We start from the raw sequence: 15094 nt of genomic DNA on the forward strand, positions 1-15094 counted from the left end.
ATGGGTATTTCCTCCCTCATAAGGTGCCAAACCCACAAGTATCTCATTCTGGCCACCGCTGATAGACTGAGACTACTGGCAACAAAAGATGGGACAGCTGGTGTAGTACATTAACTTGCAGGGGAAGATCCTGGAAGAAAAAAAAAACAAACCAAAAAAGCCACAGCAATACGCATGACATGGAAGTGAACCAAGGTCCAACTAGGCTGTGGTATGAACTTTTAGCTTTACAATTAATGCTGTTTCCTGGGATATGACTCAATGAATGTCATGCTGAGGACAGCTCTAAGCTGACCTTCTCAACTCCCTGGGCATGTATTTTAACCACTATGCCATTAAGTAAAAAGCAGAAACTGCTACCACTTTAGCAGTGTTTCTACAACCAATTCAAAACTGCTAACACGTCAGGCACGATCAGCACAAACTTACAGGTAAGATACAGGCATCTCTTTACATGTAGGTACCAATACGCTTCCTAACTTCTGCTGCAATTCCAATTTAGGCAAAAATTATTGCATCACTTATCTTCTCTGACTAGGGCATTTCAGAGTATGCATTGTATGTAAACACTTAATACCCAGGCAATTTCAGGCCAACCAGACTGGGTGCCTGGTGTTTTCAGCTGCCTGGAATAGATGGCATTACATAGAAAAAGGCATTCCACATTGCTGATTGGGACTCACATGCTGGATTCTGTTCAAGTCCCAAATTAAGCAATCTGGATCCAGCCCTTAAGAAACTACAACTATTGACTTACCCTTTTGGTCATCCCAGGCCAGAGGATTATGCAGTCTCAACCATTGCACGCTCTTGGCTTAGGGCAAAATGTCAGTGTTTATCATCTCCTCAATATGATTACTCTACTGATCAGCATTAGTTTATTCTCTCCTGCATTTCAAAACAAAACAAAACAATGTACTAATCACCCACTGGCACTAAATAATAGTAAGAGACAGCAATGTCTTGGGTTAAATGAAATTAAAAACAGAGCTGTGCATTATCACTATAGTTCCGGCATCACGGTTCACTTTTGCACATTACATGAATTCCCTACAGAGTGCTGCACACTAGACAGTAAATAGGGAGCAGTGATGTATTATCACTTCTTCTGGCCATATGCTGACATATATTACTACACAAATAATAGGAGCAAGTGCTTTTTTTTGACAACGTTTATTTTAAATCAGTCAATTAAGAATGCACACTAGTCTTCTATAAACTGTGAACTAATAGTTTCTTGCATTTTCTCTGCTAAACATGAAAGAATTCACACAAGAGGCAAGCCAAGCAGCACTCTTCTCACTGGAAAAGTAAACAGCATCTAGCCCCTCTATCTGTCTGACCATTTTCATGCAAACTGGAGAAAACCTTACAGCTTCAAGATCCTTGCCTTTAAGTCAAATACATTAAGGAGATACTGCCAGCACAATTTAAAAATCCCAGTGCCTCAGTTAAGCAGACAGAAACCAACTAAGTTTGGCTTCTATTAACTAAAGTAACTTGGAGAGTCACAAGTTGGAACATATACTTTACTTGTTTTACATTAAAAGCTTACTTTAACAAGACAAAAAGAAAGAAGTTTTAACAGCTAATCATTCAACGGCCACAATATACCCACATGAACATTACTGAGGCTTAAAGCACCTTTTTGCAGTGGAATTAAGTTCCCAGAAGTGGTATGCATCAACCATTTCAAGAAAATTTCTTAAACAAACAAACATACTCCCACAAAACTAAAAAACTATGGTGGATGAATGAAGTGGGTCTAATCCAGTGCCTCAATACTCCTAAAGACATGATAATATATGCGTGGAATTTGAGCTCTGACTCTGATTTGCCTAGCTTTCCTTAGTTTAATTTAAAGTGCTCTTGTTTACACAGCTGATTATTTTTGCTTATACATAAACAATACACAGATAAGGTTTATAAGCCTGAAATTGGATAAATGCTTCCTTCTTTGTTTACAAGTTAAAAGAACTCACACCCATCAGTCCTTCTTTACGGTAAACTTACACCTTTTTCAGCAGCCAAACACAGAACAGCAATGTACACTACTGTTCTTGGGGAGAAATAAAATCCAAAGAGAGTCAAAATATGACCCGAGTCCAATCATAACCAAACCTACACTCTGCAATAAGATGTGACAAAAAGACAGACTGACCTCTTGTGTTTAGCCACCAGAGAACAGCATAAATACTGTGAAAGGTTCTCTTAAGCTCTAGTGTAAAGGTCCAGAAAACATTTGCAGAGCTGAATGGTAAGTAGTCTTGGCTGCATGAACACACTCACAGCAGTGGGAAATTTATATTTGAAAGGCACTCTTAACGACTAACAGAGATTTGACTTTGCTTCTTCCCCCGCATTTAATGACTTCGTTGGGCTGATCTGGACTTAATATTATGTATCACAGATGCTATGATTTATTGAGATCTAAACTATATACACTTACTTTCAGGAGACTGCTAAAAATGTAGCTTTTCCTAAATGAGGGAGAAATCATTAATACAGCATACTGAAGTAACTTCTGCAAACTCTGTCAGAGCTCTGCTGACCTACTGGCAATACAACTGATGCTGGTGGCAGCACATATTGCATGTTTTGGTCATTAAGACTACAAATTACTGTATTATTAATGTGCATTATTACACAACGCATTATCTGCATGCATTGATAAAAGATTCAGACTGTCTAATAACAAAAAAAAAACCATGCCATCAAGTTTCTTTAACTTAAGGAGTCAACAGGTTACTATTAAGCTATCGGATGGAAAATGCAGTTTAGTATGGACCAAAAGCTTTCATATTTCCTCTTCATGCATTTGGGCTTAAATATAGTATCTATTTATTGGGGTGGGGGAAGAACAGCAAAGTTCTAACAGATCTCCTCCCCTCCTAAATGGATGTGCTGGACTACAAGCCCACTTTAGTCCGTCATCTACTCTGCCTCTCCAAATATAAAATTAAAGCTCACATGTTAGTTTAGTTTTGACTAGATTCAGGAGTTTATCACACAGGCTGACACACAACATGCTTTTATTTCAAAAATTTCAACTAAATGCTTAAGACTTATTGAATTTGCAAACAAACCCACTAGTTTTAAAGCACCATGATTAAATCTTTAGTAGGCAACCTGAAAGTAAATAAATTACTGTTATATTAGCACAGTTACAATCATGCATAGTTCAGAAGGATGCAATGGGACAAGGTAACAGACCCGTATTAGGTGCTGACCTTCTATATTGTTTAGCAGCAATACAAGCTAGGACCAGTCAGCTCTAAGCCACAAGACTACTATGATTTTAGATACAGTTACATGATTTTTACATATACCCCCACAGGTATTAGGTAAGCATATCCAAGGTATGTACACTTGTCTATAAAATTAGGTACACCCTAATTTTTGTGTGCTACACCAGTAGCTCATAGCTTAATAAACTCAAACTTCCTTTTTTTCTTTTTTTCCCAAACCAGACTGCCATTTCTCAAAGAAAAATCCTTAAAAATAAAGAACTACCAAGCATTTTAATATTAAAAGTAGCATTTTCCAAGATTCTGTTTCTTCCTTTCATTCTTTTATAAAGCAAGGTCTTTTGGATAATACAGCACAGTTAAGTCATCAGGAAATACATCAGAATAGGAATAAAATTAGCACTTACAAATTTCCAAACTGAACACTGTCTTGTTAATATAAACTCTCATTTGACCTCCTACTAAATACAACAGTAAATCCAGCTTGTTCAGGGCTAATAGCCTGACAGTAAGTGAAAAGAAATGGTCTGACCTTTCACCTATACATCAGCAGTGTTCAGGAACTCAGAAGAGCAGAATGCACCTTTCAGGATCACACTCAATCTGAAACAGTCACTACAAGGAGAAGAAAAAAATCTTGGCAGCCCTAAGGAACTACTCAGGAGAGCAGCTCTTCAGATTGAAGGGCCCAGTGTCCTGCTGGTTCATCCACCTGGATTACAGGTTGCTCCCAGTGGCCTTCATCCCAGAGTGACGTTAGGAGCAAGAACACACAGGATTAAAACCACACTTCTCTCCTGCATTTCTCCCACTGCTCTTCAGCACTCTCCTCAGCCATGTAAAAGCAGCACTGCCTTTTATGTGACATGGCACAGGACAAGATTCTTCTCTCTTATCCCAATGACAACAGGGATAAACTGCAGCCAGAATCACTCATCCTACCTAAAACATTCCCTATTTTTAAACTACTCTTAAAAACAAGTTGGTCAAAAGGAGGCTACATTAAGTCCTTCCTTAGCAGGCAGAAGGACCTACCTGTGTCAAAATCCAATTCAGTAAGACTGAAAACAAGATATGTAACTTTTTGAAAGGACTTGTGATCTCCAGAAATGTGTTGAGCTACATCATACAGCAAGAGAAGACTGTGGTATACATTCATCTCTATCAAAGAAATTAGATAAATTCATGACTGAACAGTAGGCAACTGATCTAGCTGATGACTGATGCATATTGTTTGTCCCATTATAATAATACGTAAGAGCCAATAATAAATCTTTCAAAAGAGCAGATGATAAAGGAAAAAAACAGTTAAAAAAAAAAAAACCAAAGCAATATAATTTTTTCAAATCATCTGCTTAAGTTAACAAAGCAAGCCCCCAGTTGGCCAGAAAGGAAAACTGCAACAGGGAGAACAGACCACAGAAAAGTAACATTAAGATGGAAAAATATCAAGAGGCCCATCTTGCTTCCTCCAAAAGAATAAAGTAGAAGCAGTTATCACAACACATATAGTAGGAAACCTCATCTTTGGTCCCCTACAGACGTACATGCTGATGTCACAATTACGTACCAGTCTGGTACTGCATGCCAATCAGTGAATATTCCACCTGTACATTGAGCACCACATTCAATGAGATGACCTGCAAGGCTGGGAAAATGACATTCAAATAACTAAGTATTCTGTAAAATCACGTTTCACAAACCCAGCTTTAAAAATGTAATAGTAATAACAAGGGATTCTGAAAGATGAGTGTAAGAAGAGTTGAAAGGAATAACTTCTACATGAAGAATCAAATTAACTTCCAGGGAAATATGAACACTTACAAGCTTATCTAAATATGCACAGCCCATTTTTAAATCAAGAAATAAAAGATCTCACTTCAAATGTGAAGGACAGAATGTATTATGATTACGTACTATGATTTTCAAATCTCTAATTGTGATAGTCCACAAACACTCAACAGAATTAGAGGGAAAATCCTTATCTATCATCCCCAATTCAGCGGAGACAAAGTTTCTCTCCACATTTATTCTCCTGGAAAAGGAGATCCAATCATATTATTACTAGGCATACTCAGGTACCTATGCAGTCACTCATTTTTATAGACTTCAACACAGTCAGATTACACAGAATATTTAACTAGGTGACAGAATTTTACCCTATGCTTTTTGCACCAGATTCCTAACCTTAGGGCTTACAACTAGGGTTTGCAAATGGAGTACTGACACTGAGCTTCTGCAAAACCATACAACGATGCTGATCTCTGATTGAATCACTATGCGTCTCTGAGGATAAGAGCTGCTACCATCTCAACTACCAACAGTGATGGCAAATAGAAAAAGCTGGGAATTGCTGATCTACACTGTAAGGTTTCACCTCTTGACACAAAATGGAGAGGAAGAGAAAGTTAAGCTGTTTAAATAAAATCATTCACTCCTTTCCTCATTTTGTATTTTAAGTTGATTCCAAAATGAAGTTTCTGTAATTTCAATTCCAAGCAACAGTATTAAACGAGCCTTACAAAAGAACCCAAAACCTAACAAAAACATTTAAATAAATAATTTCAATAATAACATGCAAAATCACAGATTAAAAAGTTTGTTATCCTGACATTATGCTACGAAATATAAATTTACCCATTTCTTCCTATATCATTTACCTTCCCGCAGCAAGCAAGTCAAATTCATCCCTATTCCAGCCAAACTAGAAGAAAAATACAAAACTGTTAAATACAGAGACATTTCATACAGTACAGAAAACTGCATTATGTTCACTGCTTTGAGTGACAATGCATTGGACATGTTTTTACTTAATTGCAGAAATCTAAAGAACAATAACTGGCAGAGGCTCTTAAGTGGATTTGAGTTGCTATACAGTAAGTTTGTAAAAGAGCTCTGATGTATTTCAGTTTTCCTCTTACTAATACACAAATATAATTTCTCATAGTCAACACATTCTTTAAACAAACTGGAAGTGAAATATTATTAAAAATTTGCATGACCCAGAATTTTAAAAGTCTAGCATCTATTTGGTGTCATGGAAACAGACCAGTACAGATTTTCAGTTTTTGAAGATTATCACTTCCTGAAGTACTACCAGTCATCCTTAATAACTGGAAATATGTTTTCTGTTTAACTAGAAATTATTTTTCCCCCAAGTTAAACACAATGCAAGCAATATATTCATTGTTTCTTATTTAGACTATGGCAGAAGACTCCCTAAAACCTTTCAGTAAGTTAGATAAGGCTCCTCTGGAGTAGATAAAACACACTGACAGCTATTTTAAGAATGTAAATAGCTAGGAATAAAATAACCACACACAATGGCAACTACAAATGGGAAAGTTTAATTCTAGATTAGGCAGTATTGGATATGGAGGAAGTCAGGAGAGTATGAAGTTGTAGAAAGGATGTTTGTAACCAGACATTAATGTATACCGTGTTTTATTTTTCTTAATGTGCACCAAAACTAAGCTTGCATATTTCACAGTGTGTGGTCATTCACAGAAATGTATAAGCTATCTAAAATGCTTCAGAAAACCACATATACTACTTCTATAATTTAATGAAATTCAAAAAATTTTATAAATGTTGCACTGAAATTCAACTACTTAAAATAATACTGTTTACCCACTAAAAAGAGACCAGTGTTTCAGACCACCTGATGCGCCTCCCAAGAAAAAACAAAGTGAGCTCTACTATCGCCATCTTGTGGTAAAGAAAAACATAGTTTTTCTTAACCTCACACATCGAATTTTAAAAGGGGGAAAAGTTAAGTAGTGAAATGCTGGTGAAACATGGCAAGATTCTTAGCTTCACCAAATCCAGCTTCATGATAGTCAAGCTCATAAACATTCCTGCTGTAAGTTTAGAAGTGAAAACTGGCAACTTTTCATGCATGTCAGGAAAAAAATAATTAAGGTGCGTACTATTTTTAATTTAGTATCTGCATTTTAATAATGGACAAAAACTGGCTGACAATGATTGTTGAATATTCATTCAATTAAGTTCCCTATATGGGAATTAACTTGTACTTACAGAATGAATGAGCGGTCCTAATACAATCCCACTGTCGACACATCTACCTGTCACAACAATATCAGCTCCAAGGTCAAGAGCCCTGCTTATTGGCCTTGCTCTAGGGATGAAAAAACAAAACAGCAAATACTTCATTTTTTTAATGATTATTTAAAAAAAAAAAAAACACAAACATCAGTTTCCTGCCATACACAGGATAAAAATCACTTAAAAAATCCTGTGGGAAATCAGTAAAATCAATTTGTCATTTTGTACATACACCAAGATTATTTTAAAAAGCAAATATCAGAATACCTTATCAAATACAGGTACCTAAATGGCATAATCAAAACACATAATGCTCACAGAAACTGTCCTGAACACAGTGCATAGAGGGTCACTTCTATCATCAGTAAGAGAAAATACTGGTTTTCAGAGATTCATTACTCTCACTTCATTTGTAAATGAGTATATAAAAAAAAACAATATTCTTCACAGAGAAAGCTTGGTGACTTTCCGCTCCAATTTTAAACCCTCCAGATGAATTTCTGTGTTTTTACAACTTGCAATATCAACCAACTTCAAAGAAAAATCATTGTGCAATCATTATTTCTGAAGAAACTCAAGACCACAGATTTTCCAGATTCTTCAAGTAGGAGTCAGCACAGTCAAAATTTGTCAGGCTTGAAAATATTCACCCAGGTGAACTGCTCAAGTTTATATACTTTAGGGAGCAAGCTTTGACCAGAGTGCATGGCTCCTGGCTTCTAAACCCATGATATCTGCTGGACCCTTCTATTCTTCATCAAATAGGCAGCTTGAAGACACAAACCACATAAACCATGGGCCTCAAAGAACAAAACCAAGTGCAGTGTTTTTCCACAGTTTCTATAGACATAGCCCTGTTTTTGTCAAGAGGTAATTTAGAAGACACAGAAGTTCTTAGTAATGTAAGCATTAAGTACAGTGGTTTGGTTTTGGATTTGTTTTTCCAATACTACCTGAACCAAAGGATACTAGCTGAAACAACAAGCAAATATACAGCACACAGAAACAATTTATACCTCTGGGCACAGCATTAAGTAACCCTCATAGGTAAAAAAAACAAATGGGGTTTCTGTATACATACAGGACACTGATAGAAAAACTGCATAACTACCTTTAGAAAGCAGTAAATACAGCTGTTTGGTTCGTACTGTTAAAAATGCATGTGAGCTTAGTCCACAGAACTCCTAATAGCCCAAATCAGGAGAGACAAAAGAAACCCTTCAGGACTGATATCCATCTGAAAAATTTGGGAGTTTACATACTTGAATCAAGAATCAAAACATCATCAGATTCAGGGAATGAAGAGTGAACTATCTACAGAACTTACAGGTTGTACCCAATTCACTCTGATGTTGACTTGTTTTACAGGTGCCTATATATAAATCTATTATTTGGTTTACGAATAAGCATCCACTGCTGATGCTATCAAAGAAAACTGTAACTTCAGAAACAACCCATTTAAGAGGCTGGTAATAGTGTTATGTGTCAGTGCAACTGAGTTTAAGGGGCCCATAAAGAAATACTGGTTTTATTAGAAAACCAAGACCGCAAGTCCAATGTTCTAGAATCTGTTAACGAACCAGAGGTAATGGATTTTTAAAATACCTCATCCTCATACTAGCCTGCTTTTGTCCTCTCTGCTTCAATTTACATTGCTTTTTTAATCTCTAATAAATCATAAACCACCAGAATCGGAATGAATGCTTTCTCACAATTACAAATCTTAAACATTATTTATTTGATTTCATGTTGTTACCCATGATCTGCAAATGATGCAAGTCAAAGTTTAACAAACAGAAAATCCAGCTACAACAGAAAATGCTGAAGAATTTAAAAAGACTCATCTACTAAAAGGCTTTGTTTTACAAATTAAAATATATGCTGGTTCAGGTACAGACATACCCTGTTACGTACCAGTGATATGTTTTAAAAATGCAATGATAGTAAGAGACAGAGCACGGCAGTTTTCCCATGAACATTAATGTAAAAGAGGAGCTACTGTGTGCAGACTCCAGAAAAACGCCGAACAGAAAAACAGCAGGCATCACATACATGACATGGAGGATGCAAAACCAGGATCACCAGGATCATCAACTGGGAGAGATTCTGGCTTTTTGGGAACACCTGACCACAGGGCATCACCAGCAAAGACAAAGAAGTCATCATGCCACTTCAAACTTGTCAGGCCACATCTATAATACTATGTTCAGTTTTAGCCCCTGTTGTACTAAAAAAAACATGGACAGGCTGAAGAAGGTCCAGAGAAAACTACAAGGACTATGAAAGGACTGGGAAGCCTGCTGCACAAGCAGTGGCCGAGACAGCTGAGTTTGCTCAGCTTAGAGAAAAGGCAGCTCATGACAGGCCTTACCACCATGTTCCACTATTTCAAGAGTGACTACAAAGATAGAGACTCCCTTTTTACAAGTAATCACATGTAAAATACAAAGGCTAATGGGCAGAAGTTATTGCTGGGTAGATTCTGGCTGGGCACAAGAGAAGAATTTCCACAATGAGAACAATTAGCCATTGGAATAATCTCCCCAGGGAAGTGATGGATTCCCCAGCTGGACACTTTCAAGATTCAGCTGGACAGGGTGCTGGGACACCTAGTCTAGGTCATGCTTTGCCTAGAAAGAATGGACCAGGTGATCCCTGAGGTCCCTTCCAAACTGGTATTCTATGATACTATGATTGCCCCATTTCTCAGAATCAGAACCTGGTAAGGTTCTAAATTAAAAGCTTACTTACAAGTTACAAAGAAAATTTTTTCTGGTTGCCTGAATAACGCAGATGTGAACCTCACATAGCAGGTGGTTGTAGCCAATGTGTAAAAAGTATTTTTCCATAATAAAAACAACTTGTGAAATAACTCACCCAAGATACGCATTCATGCTATGAATGCTCTCTGGAAATTGTTTGCCACTGTCTATATCAGTGATACCAGCTCCTTTTAGGTTCTCCTTCTGTCAGAAAACAAACAGAACACCACATCAATGAGCATTTTGTAGTTATCTGCTCCAAGCCTTTTATTAGTATCAGACAACAGGTCTACTTCATAGCAACTCTGAGCAACATACAATCATTAAAATTAGCAACAACACAAATCAGCTGAATGGCTAAAACCCCCAGACACACTTTTAACCACAGTTTTCCAGCACACATTAAAATAAACCAGTCTTTGAAGAATCCTAGTTTATTCATAGATGATAACTGAAATGAACTTGTATACTCCCTGGGCTTTAAAACTATCTTTAATTGCTGTAGAACTGTATAAATCAAACCCTGAAAATAGAAATTTGTCTGCCATAACAGCAGTGGTGGCATGGCCAGAAAACATGGCTAATTCTGCAGCTCCAGGTCATACCTGGAATACATTGTGTTTCCAGAGAGGTAGGTAGGTAGGGGAGGAGGGCATTTTTGACCATGTATTGGTAGCTTGGGAAACCAGTGGCTCAAGGGGCCAGTGACTGCATAGACTCAGTAGATAATGCTAGTTACAGGGGGAAACTAGAGTGTGGAAAAAAAAAATCCATGTTGAATTATTTTGGTATTCTACTGAAATCCTACAAACCACAAGTAACATTTCCTCGTTTTATTTATGAGGTCTGGTATCAACAGTAAGAGTTGTCTAGACAGTAAATGCTGTCTCTTTTTGTTCCTGTAAGTTATGTACTCACAATAGAAAAATCATCTCAGATCAGAAATGTCTGTGCCAAGCTCAAATAATTACTATTTCACTGTCATGCCAGTAATGAAATTCTGGACCATGAATGCTAAAGAGATCTTAGTAGGACAGAAGTTCCTTGAAAGGAAGTCCAAGCACTGCACATAATTTGCAAATAAAGAATCTTACTTGACCATCTTCCACATTCAATAGCATGCAAGGAGGAACAGAGCCTACACAGATAAATAATTTTCCAAGTTAAAAGCAGAGATCTAACCACAGCACAAACCTATCTCCTCTTAACCATTATCAACGTGTAAACTGTTTTCACAATATCTTTTCAGGTATGGCCAATGCTTTTTGCAGAACCAGAGTTTATACATAAAGCATCATCCTTTAATTCAAAAAACCTATATATTTCATCTTTCAAGTTTTGTTTGTTTGTTTGTTTAATGTTACAGTTTGAATACTACCACTTAACATTACCTTACCAGCCATAAACTAATTACTTGGAAATAGAAATTGCTACCTATAAACAAAATGACATCAGGAAATGCCTGTAAATTACTAAAAACGGCTAGAAGAGATGAACATTTGAATATGTGGTAACTACATCACATTTAAATCCAAGAGATTTTAACAGTCAGGATTATTTAGTTTAGGCAGAAACAGTAAGTAACACCCTAGCTTCTCCTGAAGAGTAAGCAACCCTCAGATCACACTCAGTTCGCTTAAAAAAGATAAACACCAGACCCAGTCATAAAATTCACCCCCTACACACACTAAACATAGATGTGCCATGAACTGTTTTCATGCACAAAAAATGAAGCAATAATTTTTAGATGCCTTTAATGGTAGGAGACTACTGCATAAAGATACACAAAATAAGTTCCTATAGGACAGTAAATGCCACCTTCAAGCTATATAGACTAATTTTCACAGTGCTACTAAGCCTTAAGACAAAGTACAGTACCTCACTCATTAAATCATCTCCAGCAACAACAGCTATTTTCAAATCAACATCTGCTTTCTTTGCCACCTCCTGAAGGGCAGCTGCACAAGCAAGCGGATTAACTCCACCAGCGTTACTGATGACACGAACGCCTAAACAAAAAAGAAACATCACGTGCAGCAGCATCAACAATCACTTATATTTAAAAAACTTTAAAAAGCAGGCTGGAACACAAGCAAGGTACCATCAGACATCTAATAGAGTACTAAAATCATGTTAACATATGTACCCCACTTAATCTGTCAAAGGATCAGAGTAAGTCAATGCAGAATAGTTCACAGAAAAGTAATTGTTACAGACACTTCCCACCTTTCCTTTACACACGGAAGGAGAAAGTGACCACAAACACATACATGATGAGGCAGACAGTATCAAAACAACTTCTACAGAAACAGTATTTGACACCAGTCATTCAAGAACCCTTGCTCTTCAAACAACTGCATTTTAGCAGAAATACTCATCTATCTCTTAGAAACTCCAGACTGTGTCAGCAAGGTACTAGGTACTTCGGCGTGATTCCCTTTCTCCTCTCAAGCTCAGAAAGCTGTATAGACATACTAATGTAAACAGAGGAGAAAGTAATCAGAAAATATATCATATTCTACAATTATATGGGAAGGCTCAAAAACTTCTACACTGCATTGAAAATGTCTAGCTCTGATGTTTTAACAAAGACCTGCAAAGTGATCTTCCATTCAAAAATTAAAGCTACAATAAGAAATATATGGAGATGTACATATTTATAACAAGCATTTCAAATTAATCAAATTTAAACATCACCATCAGACTGCACTTCTATTATGACGGGTTTTTGCTGATGCTTAAAGTATTATTCCTAGAGGACAGCAAAACACTGGGGTAAAAACCATCCATTTATAGTAACAGAAACCACACAAAACTCACCTAAAAAAGTGAACTGAATTAACATACAAACTCACGCGAAGAGTAGCATACCTTTCCTGTGAACATCTTTTATATAGGGAGCCATGGCAGCAGAGACAAAATCTGGAGTGCAACCTAAAACCTGAAATAATTAAAAGCTGTAACCATCGGTTATGGTTAAGTCAATCCCATCCCCTTCCCTGGTTAAGAGGGAAGAACAACTAGTTCTCAAGATGTTTGGATAATGCTATGAAAAAGGACGTGATCACTTCTACTAGGTGAAACTGAATATGTAAAAATAACGGCCAAGCTCTATGGGGCTTTGAGCTACCTGGTCTAGCGGGAGGTGCCCCTGACCATGGCAGGGGGCTTGAACCTAGATTACGCTTAAGGTCCCTTCCAACCCAAACCATTGTATGATTCTATGAGATGAATACATTTAAGTAACAAGTACGCAAAAGCAAACGTGTCCCCATAACCTGACATGTCCTAAGCAGACCCGGAGTACCATCCGCATTGGAGGAGAGCTCGGAGGCACGGGAGCCCTCGCATCAACGTGGAGCTTCACTCTACCCAGCCCGGCTTCTCGCCAGAGCTAAGTCGGGCAGTCCGGGACTGAGGCGCAGCTACTTACGGGAGACCGGGCTTTGGCAGCCGCCAGCAACGACATGGTAATCTCCGAGAGATAATCGAAGACGAGGAAATCCAGCTTCCCTCCGTACAGCAGCTGCGGCACTGGCGGGGCAGGGCAGAATCGGCCGTGAGCATCGCGGTTTCCCGGCCCGGCCGCGGGATAGCGCTGAGGCGGGGCGCGCCGAGCCGGCCCACCCCTGCTCTCGGCGGGTGCCATGCGGGCAGCCCGCCCCGCCCGGGCGTGCAGCGGCAGCCCTGACCCGGCCACTTACGCAACGGGGCTGTTTGCGGCGCTAGTAGCCGCCGCCCGCCCTGCCGCGGGCCTCGCCAGGCCTCCGTGCCCCACCGACAGCCCCCACTGCCCAGCCGGCTCTCCCCGCAACCCCCGCGGGCAGCTGCCTCCCTGGCCCCGTGCTTATACCTACCCGCTATCGCCGTGTCTCCCCAGAAGCCCGAAGCGCAGCCGATGCGCACCGCGGCTCCCGCCGGGGGCTCGCAGCCGGTGCTGCGCCGCCTGCTCCAGCGGGGAGGGCGGGCGACGGCCCTCAACAACCGCTGTCCCCTGAGCCCCAGCAGCGCGGTACAGCTCATGGCTATGGCGGCCGAGCGACCTCGGGGCTCAGCGGCACCGCCCCTGGCTGAGGCCCGGTCCCGCCCCGCAGAGCGGCCCAGCCCAACGCGCGGGAGCGGACTGATAGATTCCTGGGGTCGCACAGGGGGCAGGCGGGGTGACTGGGGAAAGGGTAGGGGGGGACGCTTATAAAACCGATTTTGCTGGAAAGAATGGCAGGAGTTGGGGAGCTCCCGCTCGGGCCGGCCGATGCTGAACGGCTGCGATGGCTCCAGGCAGCATGTGCCTAAACGGGGCATCTGGCTTTTGGTTTTATTCTGTCCCATGCCAGACGTGGATCCATGGCAGGCCGGTTTCGGGCTGCTGCATCACGGAGGTGCTCAGGGTTGGCAAGGGCACCCGTGCCACTTCTGGAGCTCCACGTTTGGAGTGTGGGGTTAACCATAAAGTGGAAACCCCATTTAGGGCTACAGTAATGTCAATCTGGGTATGAAATTTTAATGACGCTACCTCCTTCTCCCGTAAATAAAAGATGTGTTTATTTAAAAATAAGGCTTTCTGTGGGAGTACATGTCTCAGTTTCGACAGGAAGGGTTTTGCAGGTCCCAGACTGTATTTCTAGTGAGAGGTAAATGTCACCAAAGCAGCAAATTCCCCAGTATTTGGAGAGGAACAATTTCTCAGTCCTGTGGTCTGCATTGGAGAGCTGTCTTTGAACACACTGTATATTATGAGGAAAGGCTTATTATGGAGAGAGGCTTTTCAGCAGGGCTTGTTGCAATAGGATGAGGGGTAATGGTTTTAAACTAAAAAAGAGGGGAGATTCAGGCTGGATGTGAGGAAGAAATATTTTTACACAGAGGGTGGTAAAACACTGGCACAGGTTTCCTGGCACATGCTTTCTGTAGTTAAATTATAAGTGGCTTCCATGTGTGTTACGGTGCACATCGGAATACATTGCAATGTGTATTGAAGATCCAACTTACTGTAACATAGGAGGAAACATGGCTAATCCA

At 39.6% G+C, this 15094-nt stretch overlaps 1 protein-coding gene across 4 annotated transcripts in view; it reads right to left on the reverse strand.

Annotated features, from left to right (window-relative positions):
* The window catches only part of LOC134173465 (uncharacterized), a 57616-nt gene extending 43480 nt beyond the window's left edge, over positions 1–14136 (reverse strand). For 3 of the 4 annotated variants that reach the window (XM_062637460.1, XM_062637459.1, XM_062637463.1), the window contains exons 1-8: positions 13933–14136; positions 13509–13609; positions 12947–13016; positions 11954–12084; positions 10191–10279; positions 7287–7386; positions 5909–5952; positions 4819–4896 (exon numbers count right to left, since the gene is read on the reverse strand). In XM_062637460.1, coding sequence (XP_062493444.1) covers positions 4819–4896; positions 5909–5952; positions 7287–7386; positions 10191–10279; positions 11954–12084; positions 12947–13016; positions 13509–13609; positions 13933–14098 — 779 coding nt within the window. In that variant the 5' untranslated portion in view covers positions 14099–14136. The remainder of the gene's footprint in view (positions 1–4818; positions 4897–5908; positions 5953–7286; positions 7387–10190; positions 10280–11953; positions 12085–12946; positions 13017–13508; positions 13610–13932) is intronic. The other variant, XM_062637461.1, reaches the window with a different exon arrangement.
* Between the last annotated feature and the right edge of the window lie 958 nt (positions 14137–15094).

Source organism: Pezoporus occidentalis, unplaced genomic scaffold, assembly GCF_034315485.1.
Source record: "Pezoporus occidentalis ecotype Australia unplaced genomic scaffold, CSIRO_AGI_Poc_V1 ctg53, whole genome shotgun sequence".
NCBI lineage: Eukaryota > Metazoa > Chordata > Aves > Psittaciformes > Psittacidae > Pezoporus > Pezoporus occidentalis.